At 33.5% G+C, this 15,183-nt stretch overlaps 1 protein-coding gene across 1 annotated transcript; it reads right to left on the reverse strand.

Moving 5' to 3' along the window:
- Positions 1 to 7,134: 7,134 nt before the first annotated feature.
- LOC131660648 (uncharacterized) lies at positions 7,135 to 8,220 on the reverse strand. The gene has a single exon (XM_058929933.1). The coding sequence runs from the start codon at positions 8,101 to 8,103 to the stop codon at positions 7,423 to 7,425; it is 681 nt and encodes a 226-aa protein (XP_058785916.1). The 5' UTR covers positions 8,104 to 8,220; the 3' UTR covers positions 7,135 to 7,422.
- Positions 8,221 to 15,183: the final 6,963 nt, after the last annotated feature.

Consider the following 15,183-nt stretch of genomic DNA (forward strand, 5'->3'; position numbering starts at 1 on the left):
AAACATAATTATAAGTGTCGGTACAAGATACTGACACAGACATTCGTTTTTTCATAAGTGTCGGTGTTACATAGGTTCAAACCCTTCAAAATATATCTCGTAATAGTTCTCCAGAGAAAATTTTCTTCATCTTTATTCTCATAAATTCTCATGGGTCTCTATAGAAAATATTGTTTTTTATTATTAATCATTTTAATTAATTAATTAGTTAAAATAAATATTAAATTAATTATTTAAATTTGTCATTGCATTTTTAAATAAATGAATATTATATTAAACTGTGTTGTTAAATAGCTCACGATAGGTGAATTTTTTTTAGGTAGTCTGGTGAGAAGTCTTTACTCTCTTTTGGTAGTTATATATTCTAATCATCTCGTTAGGTTAGATAATCATAATTGTCGTATTAATCGGTAGTATGCGGTTATGTTTCGCTGCAAGGAGTGCTAAACATTGTCATTGTGTATTGAGCTTTAACTCCACATTCATCAAGACATATCATAGGTCACGGATTTTTCCAGTTTCATCATATATTTTTTAATATTTTCTTGCTCTGTCGGACCTCATGCATTTGACTTTCTTTTATATTTTCAATTCAATAGCAAATTTAAAGTATTTCAATTTACACTTGTCTTGTAGAAGATCTATCCAACATCTAAAGAAGCCGTCTATAAAAGTGATTACATACATATATTTATCCATAGAAGCAAGTGTAATAAGTCCACGCATGTCTATGCGAATCAATTGCACCACATCATCACATGGCTTTGTAAATGGATTTTCACTTTCACTACTAAATGAATCATACTTGGTCTTTTGAGAAATTATTCGTTCTTCTTTGCATTTTTAGCAACCTCTGGTTATAGTGCCCCCCATTTTCTCACAAGAACAGTACATTCCCTAGTTATCTTTTACCTTTCACTCACTTTGCTTGCTTCTATTCCTTAACCCATCTACATCTCAAGTACCATCTTCATACTTTGACCTTTATTGCATAATTTTTAATCCTTTATCTTAGTTATGGCCGATATAAATGAAACATTTGCTAACTCAGGAAGTAACTCCTTCGATCTTGATTTTTCGTCATCAATGGGGATAAAAACCCCAAATGGCCTGAATAACAACTCTGGATTATGTAGTATTACATTTGTTCCCTTGGTAATTACTAGTGATTTTGTCCCATCTATTGGCTTTCTGCCTTCTGTTGGGATTGCTTCCCGAGATGAATGAATACTTCAACGCTTTATTAACACACATAGAATTCGCAAGGTTGTGATCCTAATGAGGCCTAGATTAGGCGTCAAATGGAATTTCTCAAAGTGTGGAGCACATTTGGCTAGCGTCGTCTGCCGACTAAACTCTTGTTGGTCTTAAGCTAATTGATGCGAATTGGTATCATTGGGTAGACCATGGATTAGTTAGGATTGTATATGTTTTTTATAGTGTTCCTAAACTGGAGTATGCTCTCGTATAAGTAGGTTTGACGGGTGTTTCATCCCTTTATATGAGTGTCTATTCACTAAGTTGAAATTCATGTTACCTTTTGATGAATTTGTAGCGGGAGCTTTGAAGCATTTGAAGATCGCACCTTCCTAATTTCATCTGAATGCTTGGGCTTTCATGAAGGTGTTTTCGTTTGGTTGCGAATACCAAGATTTTAAATCATCTTTGAACCTTTTCTTACACCTATTTATCGTGGAACATACTTTTCTAGGTAATATTTGAAATTAGGGAATAGTTTCGCTACAGCAAGAGGTCAAGTAATTCAGTGACTTTTTCGAGAATCGAGAGAATTTCAAGGATCTATTTTTTTTTCCGTGTGCCCCCGAACCCCATAGGCTTGCCTCATTTTGTGTATGGTCTTTGGGAACGATTTTGCAATGCCATATTTCTCATAGGCTGGGAGAGCTAGTTTTGGAGAATGGATTTAGAAAAACAGGGTTTGGTCCCATTTTGATCGAGGATCCCATACCTACGTCGTTCTTCTAGAGTATATGACCTCATAGGAGATATTAATAATAGAAAAATTAAGGGATTTATGGGGGAGCCTAAGATATGAGGATGGGGCTGGTCATTCACATGACAAACTCTTAATGCAAAAGAAATAGTTCATCAACAATCAGGTTATAATAGATGTCGTTGATGTTAATGATAGGAAAGAACTTTTTGGTGGGGAAAGAAGATTGATGTTAATATATTTTTACTTATGTAATTCTTTAATTAATTAATATTGACCCTTTTGATTTTCCTTTTGCAGGTGTGATGGCTTCAGATGGTATGGCTGTAGTGAGAAACCTCTTCGGTAGGCATAAAACCGGATAAAGAACTACTAGAGAAACTTTTGGGTGATTCGAGAATTGAAAAAAGAGAGGATATAATACGTAATTTTTCTCTTGATTTTCCTACTAAACCTATCATATCCTACTAAACCTCATTGATTTTTCTCTTGTTCTCACCCTTTTCCATAAAAATTGCTTGAACATAGATTCGAGATTGGATATAATACTTTACATAGCTTGGAAAAAAGAGAGGAAATAAACTAGGGTGACTGAAAATACTATATTTTAGATTATCGCGCATCCACCGATGGACAAGTATTATATTTACATTTTAAAAGTCTAAATATCACTGCTTCAATCACAAGGTGTCATGCTTTGTAGTCCTTAGGTTTGATCTAATCAGTAGGGATGACAACAGGTCGGGTTGGGTGCGGGTCGGGGTGGCCTTGAGCACGGGCTCGTGGGGCGGGAGCCCTGGGCCCCTTAATTTTAGGGGCACCAATTTTTTTTTAATCCCTATATATAATAAAAGAGAATTTTCTATTATAAAAATATTCACTAAAACTTATTTTTTTTAAAAATACTAGCTAACAAAAATATAGGGGCACTACAAAGTCAAAATTAGTAAAAGAATGTAGAGAATCTGGGTTTGTAAATGCTAAGGCTAGTGCTGAAAAGATTGGGAATAAAATGGAGATTGAATGTATTTATTCAAAAACGTTAAATTCGTAGAAAATAACACTATGATGAGAATCCATCTCAGCCCACACAATTGAATCTTGAGTTTGCTGAAGAGTCTTTTCGAAATCACTGTTTCTTATATATTGTAGATCAAACAATTGGCTCACTTGATAGAAGATTTGAACAATATAGCACATATGAAAATATTTTTGGATTCTTGTTTAGTATTGAAAGGCTTAGATCATTATCTGATAGGGACTTGAAAGCATGTTGTAAACATCTTGAAACTTGTTTAAAACATGACGATTCTCTTGATGGTGAAACTTTGTTTTAAGAATTGAAAGTTATTAGAGATGTTTTAACAGTTGAATCAAAATCAAGCTATGTGATATTGAGTTATTTAAATATTTTTAATTGTTTTCCTAATGCATGCATAGCTTTTAGAATAATATTGACTATTCCTATCAGTGTTGCATCTGCTGAGAGAAGTTTGTCTAAATTAAAATTATTAAAATTTTATTTGAGATCTACTATGTCACAAGATAGATTAAATAGTATTACATTGATTTCAATTGAAAATAATTTTTTGAAGAACCTTGATTATGAACAAATTATTAATGATTTTGCAACAAAAATTGCTAAGAGGGTGATATTTAAAGAAGAAGAAGAAGTTTTTTTATAGTGGTTTTTGTTTTGATGTAGTATAAACATTGATTTAAAGATTCATACTTGTATTCTTTTTGCACAATGTCAAATGAAAATGTGTTTTTATCCAATTATTTCCTTTATCCTTATTTATTTATTGTTAAAGAAAATTATAGAGCCACCACTCTTTTGATTCGCCCAAGGCACCCAAATTCAAAGAATCGGCCCTGCGGGTTTCACACTACCCAAATCCGCACCCGAACCCAAACCCAAATATTGTTCGGGTGGCAAAATAACACCCACGCCCACACCCGTTGGGTTCGGGTTTTTTCACCCAAACCCGCAGCAAAATACATAAAATACATTTTTCCTACATATGAGTTTCGGGTGCGGGTTTCACACTACCTGAACTCAAACCGAATCAACTCGGTTTTCACCTATTGACTCGAATTCGGGTGCGAATGGGCCCCGCGGGTTTAGGTCTGCTTGACATCCCTACTAATCAGGAAACCAAGATGAAAAAATGGAACAACTCAGATCTTGTAATTTAGGATGTTGGCTCCCTCTTGGAGCCGACAACCACATATGTTTATACTCACTAAGCAACTCTTATGGAAATTCACGTTTACACCCATCACCAACTCGAAAAGACACAAATTTGCCTTAATATTTCCCCACCTTTTGTCACTTATAATTAAGGTGTTGTCTATGTATTATATTAATGAATTATATTAATGAGAAGAACTTTCCTCCTCTCCATTAAATTTATATCTAACGATATTTTTTATATCAACTACTTTTTTCTTGAGTAGCTTGAAACTTTCTATAACAAAAAAAAAAAAGGAAAGGGGACAACAAATCCCTTGACTTAGACCTCTACCAACCTCAAACTCCTTTGCAAAACTTCGTATCAATGAATCCATATTCGAGCATTCAACCTTACTTATTTAGGTATTATATCATTGAGTTTTGTGCGGCAATTTCCATTAAGTGTTGAAACTCATAACGATTTACAAACCAAATACCAAGTCGGCAAAGAAAAAGTTTTAGGCTCTATGTATGAACATCTTAAACTTTCTTCCCCTCCATCAAACTTACATCCAACGATATTTTTTATATCAACTACTTTTCTCATGAGTAGCTTAAAACTTTCTACAAAAAAGAAGAAAGAAAGCGGACAACAGATCCCTTGTCTTAGACCTCTACCAACCTCGAACTCCTTTGCAAAACTTCGTATGAATGAATCCATATTCAAGTATTAAAACTTACTTAGGTATTATATCATTGGATTTTGTGCGGTAATTTCCATTAAGTGTTGAAACTCAGGACAGTCTACAAACTAAATACTAAGCCGACAAAGAAAAAGTTTTAAGCTCTATGTATAAACATCTTAAACTTCCCTCCCCTCTATCAAATTTATATCCAACGATATTTTTTATATCAACTATTTTTCTCATGAGTAGCTTGAAACTTTCTACAATAAAATAGAAAAAGAAAATGGGACAACAAATCCCTTATTTTAGACCTGAGCTATGCTATGTGTACATCATTTTACTACACCATTGCACTCTAAACCGTATGCAGATACATTTGTTCTAGTACATCACTAATACCAAAGTGGAAAAGAAATGATTAAAAAAATAATAAATATATATTTACTGTATATATTACGGTGTAAGTGTACAAATAAATGTAAAAGTAGCATTTCTCCTTAGACCTCTACCAATCTTAAACTCCTTTGCAAAATTTCATATGAATCAATCCATATTCAAGCATTAAACCTTACTTACTTAGGTATTATATCATTGGGTTTTGTGTAGTAAATTTTATTAAGGGGATAACTTCTCTACCCATCACAAAAAGTTGAGTAATGTACCTTTCACCAATCATATTGTATTATTTAGTTTTATCTTATTTAATTAATTATTAAATAGTATATTCTTTGATTGTTTCCACGACATTTTATATTGAAGGTAACTTTATTCAATTTATTTAGTTGGGTAGATAAGAATTCACCTTCTACTATTAAAGGTTAAAAGTTGAAACTAAAGACGGTCTACAAACCAAATACCAAGTCGGCAAAGTAAAAGTTTTAAGCTTTATGTGTAAACATCTTAAACCCTATGGTGCATCACATGCAATAAGGTTCAAATAAGTGTTTGGCTGTTATGACACCCCCACACAATTAGTGCGACAACCCAACTCCAAAATGTAGTTGTAGAAAAGCCAAAAGGCGTAATTGTTTATATGGCCTTATTGAAGAGTGCAGAAATATCGGATGAGAACGGTTACTTATGGCCCACAAATCAGGTAAAAAGTAAGGATGCAATTCTGACATGCCACCCGCTAGCTGTTTTTTTAGGAAGATAAAGATAACATGCTACGCTGAACACGACACATGTATGGATATCAATCAAGTCAGGTAACCCAGCTGGACCACTTTTTGACACTTTGCGCGCTCTATCCCTAATCTAATCCACTAACCTACCACTACTACTAGTAGTACCAAAATATTCACAACTGCGTCGGTTATAAGCGATCCTTGTGACTTGTCTATTTTTTCTCCTTTTTTGACCAATGGATATAGAGATTGGAGAAATCCACATTCCAAGTATAAACACGTATTTATTTCTTACAAACAGCACATAGCCAGCTAGTTTTCTTGCATTGGACAATGTCTCATAAATAAGATTCCATCATTTTTCTATATTTCCTTGCCAAACTTTGAAATTTATTTTAAGTTTTCAATTTCGAATTTTTCCCTCTTCCGTGTGGACCATCATTGGAGGCTAATACTCGGTTTTCATATATTTTTTAAACAAGTTGGTACTCTATTTAAGATTAAAATTTATTTCTCTTAATTATTATTTATTTTATTTTATTTGGTCAATAATTGTTTTTTATTTTATTTTATTTGGTCAATAATTGTTTTTTATTTTATTTTATTTGGTCAATAATTGTAGTATTAATTTTTCTTTATGTCCAAAGCAAGCAGGGTGCTCCTTCCCGCACAGGTTGTATACAGATGTCCCATTAATTCTTCCAGCTTTCATCAAATTAATTACTAATATTATTCCAATTTAATAATTCCTTTCTCAGAGATGGAATCCGTCTGGTCCACTTAACAACCAACCTGCAAATAAAATGAAAAATAAACAAATCAATTAATAATGAAATGAAATACTTAAGACATTTAAATAATTAATGATAATATAACATAAAAATTAAAGTGAAAAATAAATATACCTGACACCATACGCATCGCAACTGAACGAACGTAACGTACGTCACGGCACATGGGTGAACGGAACGGTCCAAACACAACGGCACACCCCAAACGGAAACGGGAAATGGCAATAGACGGAATAACGTAGTCAGTCAGAATACGCTGCAGAGAGGAGAAGAATGAAATTGTCAATGGAGTGATTAATACCAATTCTTAGGTTTCAATTCAGTTTTTGATTTTAGTTATTTAATTAATATAAGTAAATTTATTTTTAATTTTCAAGAAACGATTTTGTGACTGTAAAAATAAACAAAAAAAGTCCAATATTCTCTGCTTCCATAGCAAATGTTATGTACAAAATGCAATACGAGTCCATATCCAATCTCAATAGATCTAATCAGAAATTCTTCAACGGTTTTCTCCGATGTCTGATTCATCGATATGCTGCCAAAACTTGACGGAGATGACGCGCTTTAACCTAACTGCACGCCGGAATCCACCGATCTCGCGGCAGATCAACGCAGTGGGTGTAGATCAACCACCGCAAAAGCGTGATAAACAAGATCAAACCTGAAAAATGAAAAACAGGCAAAATCAAAGATCTCCAGCCTTGCTCATGACGGAGAGACGACTAGGCCTTGGCTCGAACGCCGATCTTCTCCTCTGTTGATGCGAAGAAGGTCGAATCAACGCTGTCAAAGCTCTTTTCACCCATTCTCCTTCCACACCACCGATCCTCACAAGCGAATTCTTCATCGCAGATCTACGCATGTTGAGCCGAGTAGAGGGATATGAATCAGCGCTTGTGTTGTGACTCCCAACGTTCTTGTGAAGACTGCATCTGAAAGAACCGGGATGATTCGTTGGCGAACACATACACGTCTTCTTCTGAGCCGGAATTGGACGGTTCTTTTTGGTTGTGATAACATGATTCGAAATGGACCGGTTCGGTGAGATAGACCGGGGATCGATCGAAAATCGTAAACCGGCCGATCGTGAGTTTGGGGAGTATAGATTCACACGAGTGGGTGAAGCTGAACGGTGGTGACTATTGTGTTGATAATTATGATGGTGATGATTGTAGTGATTATCATTGTTTTCTATGTGAAAAGAGGAAGCTGGTGACGAAAAGGAAGAGCTTATGGAAGAAGCGAAAGCTGATGAGGGTGTAGAGAAAGGGGTTCTGGATTGTGTATAGGAACAAAATCTACCAGAAGGTGAGAGTGAACGAAGCACAGGACCACAAGGTTTTTCTCGGGAAGATGAAGAAGACATTTTTGTAATTCAAGAGAGAGAAAGAGAAGAGGTAGAGAGAGAAAAGAGAGAGGCTGCTAGGGTTAGGGTTGAGTCCTGTTAAGGACCCCTTTGGGAAATTGATTTGGCAAACCTAGCGAGTCTCGGAGGCTGGTTAAATAGATTGCAAAGAAAGAGGCGAAAGAGTGATTAATTGGAAGAGCGAGGGTGTTTTCGACATAATAAAAGTTTCGTGTATGTTAGTTCACTTAACCATGGTTAAGTGAGGGTTAGTTAGTTGGTTTGTTTTAATGAATTGCGTAGAAAAGTTGGGTTGTGGGGTTAAGTTATGGTTAGGGATTAGATCTAACGGCTTATGAGATGTGGACTTATAGAAACGATGAAAAGACGAGGCGTTGGGTTTGTCTAACTGGTTACATGCTGCCACGTAGTAGAATATTGCGGAAACGGTCGAATGGAAATACCACAAAACCACATCCAAATTTTGATAAAAAAGATATACAGTACAATTAATTTAATGAAACAAAATTATTAAACTATAATTAAACATTTAAAATCATTAATTTCGATGCGTTGTCTCAATAATTATAAAACTATATAAATTAATTAGGTTTATTTTTAAAATGTCGTTATAGTTTTAAAATGTAAATAAATCCTTGTAATTTTCCTTTTTCAGAAAAATCATTATATTATGCTATAATTATATAAGATTTAAAACCCTTTTTTTTATAGTAAAAATCATATTTTATTAATGACAATTACAGAATAAAATGATTACAAATTATTTAAAATTCAAGACAAATATACTAAATGGAATGATTGCATTGATATACAACAGGTTATTTCACTTTTTAGGGATCACTAACAAATACTCCATTTATTCCTATTTATAAAAATATATATATTTTTAAAATTTATTGAATGAATAATGCATTTAGTCTCTATTTTTAATATATTAGTTATTCAATTTATTTAAAAAATAAATATTTTCTTATAAGTATAATCCAATGACTTATAGAAAAAAAATTCTACTGTAAATTAATATGTTAGAAAAAGAATTTTTTAAACTATAGATATTATTAACTCCAATTTAATTTTTACGAGTTTAGTAAAAAAAATTTATTATTTTTATCTTAATATCAAAAAAAATATGATTTAGAAAAAAATATCATCGGTACAACAAATATAAATACAAATTTTATTATTAGATATCAAACGATGATTCATAAATTTAAGTATTATTAAACATAATAAAAAGATATTCAAAAATCAAATGTGAGGATCTTCTAACAAAAATCAATCATATTTAAGCATTATTAAACATAATTGATTGTATCTATCCAAAAATATAAATAATGAATTATATTGTATTTAAAAAATTACATTAAACAGTCTATCAAAATTAATTTCATATATTTATGCACAATTTTTCTTTTTTATTTGATTAGCCTTCAACACGAAATCTTTGTTTATCAAATTCACACCGTATACTTTTCAACATAGTTTTGTTTCTAGAAGAATTTAAAATATAATTATCGTAAACATATTTTAAAGGAGATGTGAATCAACAATATAAAAATAGCTCAACATTTACAATAGTAAAAACAAACAAGATCAAATATTACAACAAAACAAATCACTCTCAACCTTGAATGTTTTAAGATTAATCAATATTAGTGGGTGTCTATAATAAATTTTATTTTATTTTTTAATTTTAATTATTTGATTTTTTAATAAATATCACACAATTGATTATTAAAACAAAAAAGGAAATAAAACTTATTTGTCCTGACATGTCACACTCTTTCTAAAAAAGACAACAAAAAAAATTGCAATTTTTTGTAGGGTATTAAAGTTAGGGGTGGCAAACGGGCATGTCCGACCCGTTTAGGCCCGTCCCGCAAAAGTCCGTGAAAAAACGGGGCGGATGGGGCGGGCATATTAAAGAGTGCGGGTCTAAAATCTTGCCCCGTCCGGCAAAAAAATGAGGGCGGGGCGGGGAAAGCCCGCGGGCATTGAACCTTTTAGGCCTAAAATAGTAAAATTGTATGAAAAAGCTCATGCCCGCAAAAGCCCGCAAAAAAAACGGGGGAGGGCGGGGCGGGCACATGAAAGAGAGCGGGCCTAAAACCTTACCCCGCTCCGCGAAAAAATGCGGGTAAAACGGGCTTTCCCCGCGGGCCGGGCCCGTTTTGCCACCCCTAATTAAAGTTCTCCAATGATACTCATTAAATATGAAGAAACTTGTGTCAGAGAACGATCACAAGTTAATTGGCTTAAAATCTCATGATTATTATCAATCGTTAGTTGGTTCAGTGGTGATTGGTGCTGAACTTGGTAGGGAGGACCATGGTTCGATCCCTCGCAACTACGATCGGGAGGGGGCTGGAACCACTTGATGCCAGAACTGACCCTCAAACCGTCCAGTTTATTCGCGGTGGATGTATCTGGAAGAGTCTTACATGAAGATTTTCAAATGGTATACAAGGAATCATCACCGTCCAGAAGCTTCGATCGTAGAAAGGTACATCACAAAAGAAGCTATTGAGTTTTGTACAAATTATTTGTCAGATGCGAACTTTATAGGAGTTCCCGAGACTCGTCATTATGGTAGAGGTATTCAAGGTTTAAATGTTAAGACATTTAGTCAACAAGTAATTCTTCAAGCACATTTGTATATATTGAATAACTTTAGTGAAGTTGATCCTTACTTGACCGCGCACAAAGCTCTTATAAAGGAAAAATACCCCCCGGATGAAAGAAAAATGGTTGTTGACAGAGCATAACAGAACTTTCATAGATTGGTTTAATGAAAGTATTTCTAAAGAGAGTGGTGCATCGGATAATTGCAAATAATTGTCACGTATGCCTAAGTTTAATGTCATTACTTGAAGTGCATACGACATTAGAAAATATTTGTTCTGTACAAAATTAAAGGATGATCGTAGCACCATACAAAATAGTGGTGTTATGTGTAACACCCCGAATTCTAGATTAATTATTTAGTTAATTAATTTGGCATGAATATCTGAGTCATCGTGAAGTGTTCGATATATGTGATGCTTTGGTGTTTTTATGTGAGTTATTATGAGGTATCATGATGTTTTGATGAATACGATGATTATGTGATGTTTATCTGAGTTATTGTGAAACATTTGAATATGTAATGTTATGTTGAGTCCTTATGATGGTTTGTGAGGATCTGTGATGTTTGAGGGTATGATGACTTATGTGATGTTTTGATGACTCATGTGATGTTGCGGGGATTTGTGTGATGCTTAGGTGTATTGAAGAAATTTGGAGTATTTTAGAATAATTTATAAAATTAGAATAATAAGTGGAATTATTTTAATTAGTAAATAAAATAGAATATTATTGGTGTTAGAGATGATAATGGCGAAATAGTAAATTGTAAGAGGTTAAGTGAGGGCAAAAAGAGGAAAACCATATTATGGGTCCTAAAGGTCAAAAGATAAAAGAGGGAAAAAGGATTCATTATGTACGATCGAAGTTTAAAGAAGAGACAAAGGAAGAGAGCTAGGGACAGAGGAATTCATAGAGAGAACGCAGCGAGAATCAAAGCTAACTACAATCTAAGGTAAGGGGAGTTTATCATTGTTATTATAATTGATTTAGGGTCTAGATAATTGTATGTTGTATTTGAGGTTTTTGTTGGATTGATGAACCTAGGATGAAGCTTGACGAAATTGGTGAAAATCGTTATTTGAATATATGGATGGACGAATCCTTGATGGATTTATGAGGTTAGGAGCTCTAAATAAGTGTTATAGACTGTTATAAATGTAGGATTTCGAATTCTGAAACTGGGGCTTTTTACAAAATCAAATTCAGTGGTGCGGAAGGCCTCCAACGGTAAAAATTGCACTTTCAGGTTTGCTGTGCTATCAGATTCGCCGGGCGAATGGTTCAAGAGGTTTAGCTACTACCTATTCGTCAGGCAAGCCATCGCATTCGTCGAGCGAATGGAGTCAAAATCAGAATTTTGTAAAGGCCATATCTTGAGTTTTCAGACTCTATTTGATGCGCCGTTTGAAGCGTTGGAAAAATAATGCAATCAATTATACCCTGGTAGAATGAAATTAATCCTAGGATGTAGTTTTCTAGTGCTTGTATTAGGATTGAGTGATGAGACGATGTGGTGATAACATAGTAAGTATGCTCTCCGTTATGAATTGACGTAACCACGTCATGATATAACTTGAGGTGTATTTTCATTATGATGATGTGTGTTTTCCCTATGAAGAGGTGATGAGGCCATGTGGTGATATATCACTATGTAACGCTTTTTATTGTGAATTAATTTAGCTATGTCATGTTGTTACTTGACTTGTGTACTATGAAGTTTGATGTTATTGTGATGATATATGTATGTATGAAACATGTGATGAGGTATGAATAAAATGATGAATTGATGATGTTATGATGATGTGTGTAATATGGAGCTTATGATAATGTATGATGAATATGAGTGCAACTTGTGAGTTGCTCCGATTCCAAACAGGAATCGATCCTATTAGTGGGGATCTTTGGAGAACAACGATGACTAAGTCATCAGTGATGTTTTGGTACCACATGCATGAGTATTATGAAGTAGCATTTCATTATTTATGGCATTGCACAATACTTGGATTAAGTGATGTTTTTGATTGATTATTGAAAGGTGATGTTTGGTATATTTTAGGTGAAGTATTTGATTGATTCTTGGATTTATGATGTTCTGACGTGAAGAATTGATGATTGTTGTTATGTGATGGAATATGTTAAATGATGTTATATGATTGTTGTTTTCTTGATATGAATGCTATATTTATTTCCTATGACTTTTATAATGATTATGATTTACACACCCTTTCTGTTTGAATGTTACCTCCACGCGGGTAACGTGCAGGTGATCAGGACTAGCTTATTAAGGAGTAGGGATAACTCCAGAGTCGTTTAATTTTTCCATTGATTAAATGGTCTTGCTCTGATATGTAACATCGGGTTGGGATTGTATGATTTGAATACTTTAATTGTTTGAGAACATGATTCTATGAGTTACCATTAGTGGCTTGAAGTTAATTTTAAGATTTAAATCACGAATGATGAAACGTGATGGATAATTGTTACTTTATTTTAATGTTGAGATTCCGCTGCATGACATTTGAATTTATGTTGACGTTTCAAAAGAAATTTTAATTGTTAATATGTAGAGAACCCGTGTTACGGAGCAAGATGATATATATATATATATATATATATATATATATATATATATATATATATATATATATATATATATATATATATATATATATATATATATATATATATATATATATATATATATATATATATATATATATGATGTTTTATGACGATGTGACACTTTTGTTGATGCTTGTATTTTAATAAATTGATTTAAAATTACTCGCGAAATATATATTGGGTAGAAGGGTGTTACATTATGGTTGAGGCTGAATCCATGTACTTTTCTAGTTCCAAAGATAAAAATCTCGTAATAGCATTTACGGTGTACTTTGGAATCATTGAGGAGATTTTGGAGATCGACTATGTTTATTTTGAACTGTCTTTATTTAACTATAGGTGGATAGACAGTAAAACTGGTGTAGAAACCGATAAATTAGGAATCACAAGGGTTTATCTTTGAAAGGCAACTTACAAGAATGAACCACCCATCATGGCAAACCAAGCAAAACAAGTTTTTTATGTTAGTGGTCCATTTAACACTAGATGATCACTTGTTCTTTAAGGAAAACATCTTCCCGATAGTACTGATGAAAATCAAGATTTTAACTATGAAACTTCTTGCTTAGCAACACGTGTAAGTCAATCATCTGAAGAAAATGGTTTAGATGATGTGTATGATATCCGTCGTGATCATGAAGAGGGTATATGAGAAAACTAGTAAGTAAATGATTTTTTGTTTTTATTTCTTAATCATTTGTTTTAGGTTTGATGTAGAATTATAAAGTGTGTGCCATTTTGGATTTGCATTTGGTGTTAATCAAGGAATATTTCTATTTTAGATTGAGGAATGGGGAAAATGTACAATGTCTCTATTTCAGGAATCTGCAAAATATGGTTCTGTGTTCTGTAATATGTTTCTATAATTCAGTGCAAACGATAGTAGGAAAAAAACCACAACCCCTCAGCTTCTAAAATAAATCGAGGTAAGAATATTGGGCGCGCCATCGAGTTATGAAAATAATAAAAATGTTGACGATGGGAATCAAATCCACGTGTAGGTAACTTAACCCCTCATCGTTTTAATGACCGAGGCGATAAGGAGTAACCTTTTATGACGCCCTTGTTTACCTCGCTTCTGTAACCGACATCAAACGTATTTCGCGTCCGTCGTTACATGTGTTTTTTGTAGTAGTGTCACTTATTTTTAGGGCCTCTTCTAGGATGCATGATGTTTAGAGGTTGACGGGGAACTCAGTTTTCCTTTGCCACATCCTTGATACACTTATAACTGAACTTGATCTCAATATCGTCCTGGCACATAAATATGCCGAGTTGCATGAAATTAAATTCTATCTTTGATTCCCAAGAGATATGACCTTTTGTTTTCATCAAATTGTTTCAAATAGACTTCAAATTGATTCTCCCTTCATTCAAACTTCCATTAATTATTTTGGTACTGCGTTGGAGCACCAAAAACTCTGCCTCAATTTCTCCTATTATCTTAATGATCAACAAAATTATGTTGTTCACGGGATTTAAAAACTCGCAGACATTCAACTTGAAGTTACATCTTGCATGGTTAATCTTCAGTTATAGCTTGACGAAGAGAATAAGAGGCTTGGAGTGATTGAAGAGACCCTCATATCAACAATTGCTTTTCTCTAAGGTTCATTATATTAGCATGCATTTTCTACATGAATATCTCTCTTTTGGAAAAGGAATCGGACTTCAACGACACTCGAAAAACACACTTGCTTTAGGCTTAGGAGGTTATCCAATCTCTTCTACAATTTGTTCATTGTGTTTTTCTTCATGGGTCAACTTTCTCTATTTTTTTATTGTATTATGCAATGTATTTGGTCGTTTAGCCATTGACTTCAAAGTTAATCA

This window comes from Vicia villosa, linkage group LG3 (genome assembly GCF_029867415.1).
Source record: "Vicia villosa cultivar HV-30 ecotype Madison, WI linkage group LG3, Vvil1.0, whole genome shotgun sequence".
Taxonomy (NCBI): Eukaryota; Viridiplantae; Streptophyta; class Magnoliopsida; order Fabales; family Fabaceae; genus Vicia; species Vicia villosa.